The 10,706-nt window shown below is 40.1% G+C and overlaps 1 protein-coding gene and 1 non-coding gene across 2 annotated transcripts in view; both read right to left on the bottom strand.

The window, feature by feature from the left end:
• Positions 1-10,706, bottom strand: part of GTF2F2 (general transcription factor IIF subunit 2) — a 197,642-nt gene that overhangs the window by 93,226 nt on the left and 93,710 nt on the right. The window contains exon 5 of the mRNA XM_006166506.3: positions 5,984-6,065. Coding sequence (XP_006166568.1) covers positions 5,984-6,065 — 82 coding nt within the window. The remainder of the gene's footprint in view (positions 1-5,983; positions 6,066-10,706) is intronic.
• LOC114005682 (U6 spliceosomal RNA) lies at positions 7,621-7,724 on the bottom strand. The gene has a single exon (XR_003547523.1). It is a non-coding gene; the product is annotated as a U6 spliceosomal RNA (small nuclear RNA).

The raw sequence follows: 10,706 nt of genomic DNA, 5'->3' as shown, positions 1-10,706 counted from the left end.
GGAAAGAAAGGTTTTTGATAAAAAGGCTTTCTCTGGGACCAGCAGATGGCATAATGGTTACTTGCTGGAATCCCATATAGTTGACTGCAGTTTGAGTCCTGGACTCAGAGGCTTGAAACTCAAGCCTGGTGTGTGTGCGTGTGTGCCCAAAGTTCCAAGAGGAAAAGGGGGTAGAAGGGATTGGAGAATGCCCAGTCCCCCAAGGGGTAATTTCTCTATTTCGGTCTCTGTCTCTCTGGTGAGCATACGTGCCCTATAACAAAAATCTCTTTTAAAAAAAAATGGCTTTCTCTTTTCTCTTCTAGCCCTCACAAATAGACTTTCTTAATTGATACACTGAAAAAAACTATCACTGAAGAAATGTTTCTATAATTGCTTTATATTCACATTCACCTTCTCAAAGCAAACTGTGGGTATGTATGTTTTCCAAACATGTATGCACATGCACACATAAATATATGTAAAATTAAAAATGCAAGTCTAGGTTTTAAGTGTAGTTCTGAGCGAAAAAAATTACAGTGTGCTAATAATGTCTGTGTTGCTACATCTAGCATTGCCATTCCTTTCTATTTCAAACCAACACTTTGTGTACTTACTTGTTATACACTATATCGAGTACTGAGAATATAAAAAAGAATGAAAGGAAAGGAAGGAGAATGAGATGGAAAGGAAGAAAAATAAAACTCACAGTCCCTGCTCTCATTAAGTTCATAACCTTGTAGACGATGCAGCTATGCATTCCCTGAACAGTGGAAAGTACAGAAAATAACTAAGTATGTGGAGAACGTATAAAAGAGCAATGGTGAATCCTCACTGATGTGGGGGATTGACACTGTGAAAAGGTTTCCCTGAATGACACCCCACTTTAGTGTTAAAGCCTGAGAAGGATCTTGCCAGAGAGGCAGATAGAATTCTAGGTAGAGGATACAGCATGTCAGTAACAAAGACCTAAGACAGGGAAGCACCTAGCATACCTGGGATAACACCTTGAAATGCAATACCACTACATGATGTCTGTGTCAACGGGAACAGCTGAAAATCCAGCCAGAACGTGAGACAAGAGCCAGCTGATCACTTGAAAATCTTCAAGGAGTAGGCAGTTAGGAGACTCTGAGGATATCTGAGCATACAGTATGCTTGATATATGTAGGTACAGAATATCTCATGAACTGACTTGTCATTTGTTTTCCAACACTTCTACTTTACAGTCATCTACATTTGCAAATTTGCCTTTCCATTTTTATATGTAATAGCACTACCATGTTTCCATTCCTCTCCCCACTATGTCCTTGTCAGTAAATATCAATAGATTCTTCATATCATTGTGTATGTGTGTTCTGTTTCAAAGACTGTAAATTCTCTGGAACGAGGATAGTATCTTGTGATTCTTTTAAAAATTCGAGCCTCTCCTTAGTGATAACAGTACACCCTCAAAAATGTTGTATAATATAAATAAAATACATGAGATGCAATTTAAGGCTTAGATTATCTTTTTATTTTGACATTTTATCCATTGGTATTATTCTCAACAATTTTAAGCACTTTCTGATTCAAGTCTTTTATGTACAAAAATGTTCCTATCCCTCTCTTTTCATCAGTACAAACCTTCCTGTGCAACACACAAGTCGGTAGAGGCCAATCTGGAATCATCGCAACAGGGCCACCAGCAACTAGAGAAACCCAATCCCACAGACACTGAGGTTTGAGAGGGGTCCACCAAGTCCTTTGACTCAGCCTTCAAATATCCTCAAAACCTCATCTCTCAGGTAGCTCCCTTCTGACTAGAATCACCTTGTTTAGCGATTTAGACATTCTGTACCTTGGCTTTACACCAGCTTCTAGCTTATCTTTCTGCTTTTAGTCTTTATACTATGGCCAAAATGATCTTTCTAAAACCCAAATCCCTTCACATTCCACCCACTTTAAAATTCTTCAGCATTGGGAACCAGCAGTTAGCGTAATGGCTATGTCGCTGGACTCCCATGTAGTCGACCGCGGTTCATGTCCTGGACCCAGTGGCTTAAAACTCATGCCGGGCGCGTGTGCGTGTATGCCCAAGATCCCGAGAGGAGAATGGAGGAGAAGGGATTGCGGCGTGACCATCCCCCCTGGGGGGGGATTTCTCGCTTTCTGTCTCTATGTCTCTCTCTGTCTGTCTGGAGAGCGCACGCGCCCTACAGTGAAAATCTCCCCCCCCCAAAAAAAAAAAAAAACTTCAGCATTACCTTAATAGCAATAGCACACGATGTCTGAATTTCTTAACATAGCATATTTCAAACCTTATATTCTGCCACTCATTCATTCACCAAAAGATGTGACTACCTATTATGAGTCAGGAACCATTTTAGACATGTGAGTGTATGTATATGTCAGGTTGTTGGAAAAGCCAAGGAACATTTTTACATAGAAAACCAGAAAAATACATCATGACTTTTTAGATGACCCAATATGACCAAAACAGACATGCACAGACACAAAAAATAAAGCCAGAGAAACAAACAAGAAAACAAAACCTGTTGTCACTGGAGATTAAACTGCAGTAGAGAGGAGTCAATAAACAAACCAGCACAGTTTGGCAGGAGGTGATATGTGCTATGATGAAAATACAAGTACAGAAGAAGGTACTGTTGTCAAGGCCTTAATTGGAAAGAGACTTGAAAGAGGCGAGGTGAGCCACGCAGTTAGCTGGAGGAAGGCTATTCCAGGCAGAGAAAAACTTTCAGTGCAAAGGCCACAAAGCAGAAGAATGCCTACAATGTTCATGGACTGTTAGGGGACTGGCATGGTTGAAAAGAGTGAACAAGGAAGAGGAAAGAAGGCGACGAAGACAGAGAAAAGATACAGGAAGTGGTACAGTGGTTTTGGGACCTCTGTAGACCATTACGAGCTCTCATATTAAAAAAAAATGTTTTTCTTTATTCATGACAGTGAGAGAGAGAAAGAGGGAGGGAAGGAGAGACAGAAGGAGAGGAGGGAGTGTCTGGTCCTGCTGTGATTCCCTTCCTCCAGTCCTGCAGCTCATCGGATCTTGTGCATTCATATTTGCGCCCTGAGTGTTTCAGGCTGATGGCCTGTGAGTCGAACTGCAGTCACCATGTGACTCCTCTAGAGCAATGCAGGCATCACAGAGCTGGCTCAGCAGTTGGATTTTACTCTGAAGGATGCACTGCATGTGACCCATGAGAAAGAAATGGCAGGATCTGCCTTCGATTTTTTTAAAGACTGCTCTGGCAACTGTGCTGAAAAGAGACTATGTGGGCAAGGGTGGAAGCCAGAACTCGGGTGGGCAGCTGCTACAGTAATCCAGGTTAGAATGAATGGGTGGTGAGACATGGTTGGACGATAGATAATCGCTAATATTTTGAAGTACGGTCAATAAGATTTTTTTTGACACAATAGATATGGGGTTGAGAGAGGTATCAAGAGTAACCAAGGTTTTTGGATTGAGAGAAATGGGAGGACAGAGTCGGCATTAATTGAGAAGAGAAAGGCTGCTGGTGGAGCAGATTTAGGGCAAAAGATCTGGAGCCCAGTTCTGACATATATGAAAGGTCTACTGAACATTCAACCAGGCATTTGTTTATGTAAGATGGGAGTTTAAGGAAACAGTTTTGCCAAAGCGTCTGTCATCCTCGCAGATAAGTCTTACATTCCAGGATGACAGAACTTCATGTTCCTGAAGTTTTCCTCCATGTCTTTATGTCTCTATTTTGAATATTCTTACACCCTGTGCTTTTCCACTTGGTCAAAAAAATCTCAGCCTTCCAGACTTAGGTCATCTATCATCTACCTCATGAAACTCACATGACTGTCAAGGCCTGAATCACCCTGGTTCCTTTCCTAAGTCACTTAAGTAAAGACCAAAATAAATAATAACTTGTCTTTTAGCATACAAGTATGAAAAGTTAAGCAATTTTCATCTCTCTTTTGGAAAGAAAAAAGCAGCCAGTTTATAAATACAGCAAGTGACTTGCCTAATCTCATCACCAGAAAAGTTTAGAAACTCTTTAAGGAAATTATTAAGGGGAAACCAGCAGTTAGCGTAATGGCTATGTCGCTGGACTCCCATGTAGTCGACCGCGGTTCGCGTCCCGGACCTGTTGACTTAAAACTCATGCCGGGCATGTGTGCGTGTATGCCCAAGATCCCGAGAGGAGAATGGAGGAGAAGGGACTGCGGCGTGACCATCCCCCCTGGAGGGTGATTTCTCGCTTTCTGTCTCTATGTCTCTCTCTGACTGTCTGGCGAGCGCACGCGCCCTATAGCGAAACCTCCCCCCCCCGAAAAAAAAGGAAAGAAAATTATTAAGACAACAGAAGAAGATCTTGGTAAGCAGCTCAGTAATCAGACTTTGCATTTTTCAATTTTAGTAGTTACTTCAAGAGAAATATATACAAAAAAATTGTACTATATAGTAAAAGCAAATATCATTAGGTAAAAGCAGATATCTTCTACTTTCCAAAGCTATTTTCTGTTATACAATTTTTTCATTTTGATTGTAATTTTTTTTACTTGCCTAAGGGAAGCATTTAAATGAGATGACTTATTAGGCAAGAAAACCAGTCTCTTTGTATCATTCCCAGGAGAGAGTCTAATCTAACTGAGAAAAGGGGAAAAATTTAAAAGATGATATGAAATGTGAGTGATCCAGGTGAACCAGCCTCTTTCAAAAATAAGAATGCAGATATCTCAGAGGCTGCTGCTACCGCTTGAGCTCTATGTTCCCAACTGCCAATTCGCTGCAGCTAAAATGGAATTTCATCAGGGCAGATTTTTATTTCTTTTCTTCACTACTATTTCTCTAGCTCCTAAATGTACTGGCAGATAGTAAGTGCCCAATGAATGGACAAACACATATAAATTCTCTATCATAAGGGGTTAAAATACACTAACTATAACTGCATATACATTTCTTTAGGGTTTAAAAAATTGCTGACTTTTTATAACCTTTAACCTTTCTTTCGTTGCTAGTGGAAATGTGTACTCACTGGAAAAACAGAGAGAGAGAGAGAGACAGAGAGAGAGAGAGAAGGCAGCTCATGTTGGGATATCTCAGTCCTTTTTCCTCCAACTCATCAGGACTTTGGGCACATACACGCATGCGCCTAATGTGTTTTTTTGAGCATCCAGGGCCAGGATTTGAACTGCAGAAGTGGGATCTGACTTTCTACTCTCTACGCTCAGCACATAACTGCTGTGCTATGGAGCCAAAAAAATTGCTGACTTAGTATAAAACTTTGGAGTATCGAGAATTTACTCTTGGCCCTGTGGCTAAGGGGTTAAGGGAGCAGGATCCAATATGGCTGACTGCACAGTTCAAGTCCTGGACCTGGTGACTTGAAAAACAGGCTAAGCACATTTGTATGAATGCCGCAAATCCTCAGAGATCAAGAAATGAAGAAGGGATTGTGGCCTGACCACCTCCTACCTGGGTGTGCCTTATCCTTCTTGTTCTCTCTGGGTGAGCACACAGACCCTCTAGCATTTTTTTTTTAAAAAAAGCGAAAAAGAATTTACAATCATTATCTTCAAATATAAATAAAACAGTTAACCACATGCAAAAGTAGGGGCTTTCTGAGGCCAAATCTCTAACAAAGTACATATATTCTCTGTACATCAAAAGAAAAGCATTCTACTTTGGTACACTTGCTTAATAGAGTAAATTTTGGATGCATATTCATTATGGGAAAATAAAATATAGCACAGAAATCCTATTTTTCATTGGAGAATCAAGACTTATAAGGACCAGAAAAAGTAGTTTAAAAACTTTGATTTCAAGAATTAACACAGTAGCTTAAAATACCTCAAAAAACCAGGTTCTGGAAGTTCCTTTGTGCCAGAGAAACTCTTTGGGTTTAAAACCAAACAGGCTCTGTAGCACTTTGAACAATAACCATTATTTTCATTCAGTCAATAGATGATCTGCCTTTCTCAATCGCCAAAAAGAAACATAAGGTATCATTTTCAAGATGCAAACACCAACCTCTTTAGTCTCATGTAGTTTTCACTGGCAGCAGGTCGGCATTCGGCTCTTTGTACTACTATTCCTTCCAACGAGAGCTTTTCTTGAATAGAAAGAAAAAAAATGTATTCAGAGAGAGCATTTATCATTTTCAAGACTGTATTTTGACACAGTTATCACTGTAATATGACAATCAAATATAATAATAAAAATCCAGGAAACAAAAAGAACAGTATTAATTTTATAGCATTATTACTGGTCAGACAGAGAGAAACCTTATTTTTAGTAACAAACTGGATTCCTGTTAGGTTTGTTTATTGGGTTGCTACAGTAACTTGTTGATAATAGCTTTTATACACCTAGCTCCTTCTAAATAGGGTGGCCTAAAAGGACAGAAAAATAAATATATGAAGGGAATGGAGGCTATCATCTTTGGTACAGAAGTAACTTTCCTTTTCTTTTCTGTTTTTTTTTTTTTTTGGTACAGAAGTAACTTTCCTTTTCTTTTTTTTTTTTTTTTTTAAATAGAGATTTTTATTGCTATAAGGTGTGTGTGCTCACTGGAGACACACACACACTCAGAAACAGAAAACAAGAAATCACCTCCCCTGGGAGTATGGCCATGCCGCAATCCCTTCTCCACCAGTCTCTCAGGATTTTCCATATGCATGCACACACACCTGGTGTGAATTTTAAGCTGCCAGGTCTGGTACTTGAACTGCAATCAACTACATGGGAGTCTAGTTACATAACCATTATGCCATCTCCTGGTCCCAAGAAGTAACTTTTAAAAACAAGGTTAGTTTGGGGCCTAAGCGCTGACCTCCCATGTAGTCGACAGCGGGTTGAGTCTTGGATCCAGTGGCTTAAACTTACGCCAGGCGTGTGTGCATGCCCAAGATCCCGAGAGGAGAATGGAGGAGAAGGGATTGCGGTGTGGCCATCCTCCCTGGGGGGTGATTTCTCACTTTCTGTCTCTCTGTCTCTCTCTGTCTTTCTAGAGAGTGCACTCACCCTATAGCAAAACAAAATAAAAACAAACAAACAAACAAAAAACCTCTCCAACAACAAGGTTAGTTTGGGGCCAGTTGATGGCATAAGAGTTACATTGCTGGCCTTCCATCGTGGCTGACTGTGGTTCGAGTCCTGGATCCAGTGCTGGACTGGAAAAATCATACCAGGCGCGTGTGCGCTTGTGCCCCCAAATCCCAAGAATGAAGGAACAGGGACTGCATGCAGTGTGGTCATCCCCCCCTCCTGGGGGTGATTTCTCACTTTCCTTCTCACTGTCTCTGTCTCTTCTCCCTAGGGATTACACATGGCTTAAGGCAAAAACCTCTTCTTTTTTTAAAAGATTATTATTATTTTCTTCAAAAAAAAAATTCAGCGACCAGCAGTTTGCCTAATGGCTATGTCGCTAGACTCCCATGTAGTCGACCGTGGTTCAAGTCTTGTACTGGTGGCTTAAACTCACTCAGGGCACGTGTGCGTGAGTGCCCAAGATCCCAAGAGGAGAATGGAGGAGAAGGGACTGCGCCGTGGCCATCTCTCCTGGGGGGTAATTTCTCGCTTTCTGTCTCTCTGTCTGTCTCTGTCTTTCTAGCGAGCACATGTGCCCTATAGCAAAAACGTCTCAAAAAAAAATTCAATCTCTATACAAAACTATGGGATGCTTCCTGAATTTGCGTGTGATCTTCGTGCAGGGGCCATGTTAATCTCTGTATGGCTCCAATTTTAGTATATGTGCTGCCAAAGCGAGCACACAAAAACTTCTTTAAAAAAGAAAAAAACAAACACCAGCTTAAACCACTAAATCAAAGCTATAAGTTTGTATATAAGTAAAATAAAGTTCTAGAATACACTGACTAGAACAATCGACTGCAGTCAAACCTGGTGGGTCGCTATCTCCATTATACTGGTACCACACCAGTTTAGCCTGCCAATTGCTCTGTCTTCGGTTTCCTGGCAGAAGTATAAATTCTGGTGTGTTAAACCTTTAACTTCTTTAAATACTATGAATATCTGTTCCAACAGAAAGGCTGTTTTCTCTAACATCTGAAATTCTTATACTGACACGGACATAAAACCCAGGAGAAACAGAAAAAGGCAACAAAAGCTAGCACCCATTATGTGCCTATCGGTCACCTAGCATTGTGATGTGGTCACTTAATAGACCTAACCTTATCATATAATATGTGTTACGAGTGTGCTGGCACCAGTACACAGCACTAGATTCACTATACTCTGAAGATATACAGTGAGGGTTAGGAATAAGTAAAGTTCTGTCTTGCAAGAGAATTCACCTGGGTTTTGAGAAACCTCAGGAAATCCTCTGGCTCATCAATGCATTTGTGATTCATCTCTTTTGGATGAATTACTTCATTCATTCGACTAACATTAACTAAATGTCTATTATGCAAAGGGTAACAATGCAAAGGCATTGTGGAATTAAAGATGATTAAGATACAGGATCATCTGCAAGAAGCATACATATTACTGGGGGGAGACATATGTAGAGTGAGTATAGCAACACGCCTATATGATTTATATTAGAAAATCTCTCTTACAATGACCTTTCTTGATTTTTGTCTCCAAAATCTATGAAACTCCAGACAGTACCTCCTAAGTACTAATTACAACTAGACTGAGAGTACTCAATATGCCCAGGGCCCCCAGTGCCACTTATGCAACAAATCTTAGGTTGAGACTATCAGATGGTTCAGAAGAGCAGTGATGAGAAGCAGGTCTACCTTGCACTAAAACATGCCAGGGAGGAAATAATAAAACAGTGAGAATTAAATTTAAGTTTAATAGAAAAATCTAAATATTTAGTTTAATCTAAAAATCCTTTCCCCTCATTAGAGAATTTAATAAGATTAAAAATTGAATTTTCTTAAAGCAAAAGCAAATCTTATATTCAAGCCTACCTCTCCACTAAAGCTGAAAGTTCTATCAAGAAAAATTATCCAGTCATCAAAATAATAGCGAGATTTGGGAAAGTTCAGGTATTTTTTTAAAGAATTATTGATTTAACTTTGTTTATTTATTCATTTATTTATTTAATCATCTGCTCTAGGGCACATGTGATCACCAGAGAGAGAGAGAGAGAAAGAGAGAGAGCAAGAGAAAGCAAGAAAGCAAGCAGCCAGGTCCAGGATTCAAACCACAGTCGACCATGTGGGAGTCCAGCACCCTAACCACCATACCACCTGCTGGCCATAATAAGGTGTCTTATATACATGAGAAAAGTTCAATATTAGAACATAAATTAACCAAATAAAAATGAAAGAAATCTAGACTACTGTCCATGGAAATAATTTAGTCATGTATCTATGTGTTTACTAATGTTAAATACTAGAAGAACTGCCTTTCATTTATTTATTTATTAGATTTTTGTCATAGGACACATGTACTCACCAGAGAGAGACGGAGAGAGGAAGTGAGAAATCAGTTCCCCAGGGAGGATGGCCACCCTGCAATTCCTTCTCCTTTCTTCTCTTGGGATTTTGAGCATAGACACACAGGCCCTGGTATCATCACCAAGGCACCATGTCCAGGGACTTGAACCATGGTTGGCCATGTGGGACTAGCACCCTAACCATCACACTACCTGCTGACCCCAGGAGCTACCTTTTAATAAACCTGCAAATGTGCTCCGCTTATTTATCAGTACCTACTGTAGGCAGAATGGATCTGATTTTCATTTAAAGGTCTATGTTGTCAAGCTGTCCATACGGATGCCTGAAAGGATAAAAAGCGGGCCCCCAAGGTCCTGCCCACTTCCATTTGGCCACCTCTTGCTGCTATTCTTCAATCAAGGTCACTCTTACGAAGCAATAAAATTCACTTCCTAAAACCATAATTTTCTGTCCATCATACCGTCTTTTCAAACCTAAAATAGCTTTCAAATGCTACTCAAGTGAAAAGAAAAGTTAATCACCAGCAATGAGTTTTCCCACCAATTGGCTGCTCTTAAATAACCCCACATCTGTTCACTTTCTTCTCTTTTTTCTTAAATCAATAAAAAAGCCCTCTAGGCATCATTTGCTTGCTCTGTTTTTAAAGCCTTCAGATACATTTTAAAGCCTTACAAAAATAGGTTCTCATATTCTTTAAACCATGCTTTTTTCCTTCAAAACACTGCTTAAAATTTCAAGAGAAATGTATTAAGAATTAAATTTTACTTTGAAGTATTTCAAAGTACCCACTTGCACCCCACTGCTGTTAATTAGAGATCCCATTTATTAATACAGGAATGCTTACTTAAAACTATTACACCTTATTGGCCTAGTCTGATAGACTATAAATGTTTTTAAAAATCTTCCTTGGGGCCAACTCTGAAGCCTGGTGTTTGAGGCAGCTAGATCCCACATAGTGAACTATGCTATTTAATCTCAGCCCCAGCAGCTTGAAAAACACTTCAGAGCATGTGCCTGCACGCCCAAAATCCGCAACAGAGGTAGACATGTAGAAGAGCCGGTGTCAGGGCCATGCCATTTTGGGGTGTGATTTTTCCCTCTCTCTCTCTGGCAAGCATGCTTACCCTCTGGCAAAACAAAACAAAACAAATCCTTTATGTATTCTCATATATTTGCTGAGTGCCTAATATGTAAAAGAAAATGCAGGAGCACATCAGGTATCACAGATAAATGCCCCCCCAGGGAGGAGGAGGGTTGAGGGCTGCCATTCTCATACATTCTGTGGCTTTTTTATTTTATTTTTTTTTGGCAGGGGGCCTCTCTGT

The sequence above is a fragment of the Tupaia chinensis genome, unplaced genomic scaffold (genome assembly GCF_000334495.1).
Source record: "Tupaia chinensis unplaced genomic scaffold, TupChi_1.0 Scaffold144262_1, whole genome shotgun sequence".
NCBI lineage: Eukaryota > Metazoa > Chordata > Mammalia > Scandentia > Tupaiidae > Tupaia > Tupaia belangeri.
The sequence above is the reverse complement of the archived record's forward strand: the minus strand, read 5'-3'. Positions and strand labels throughout refer to the sequence as shown.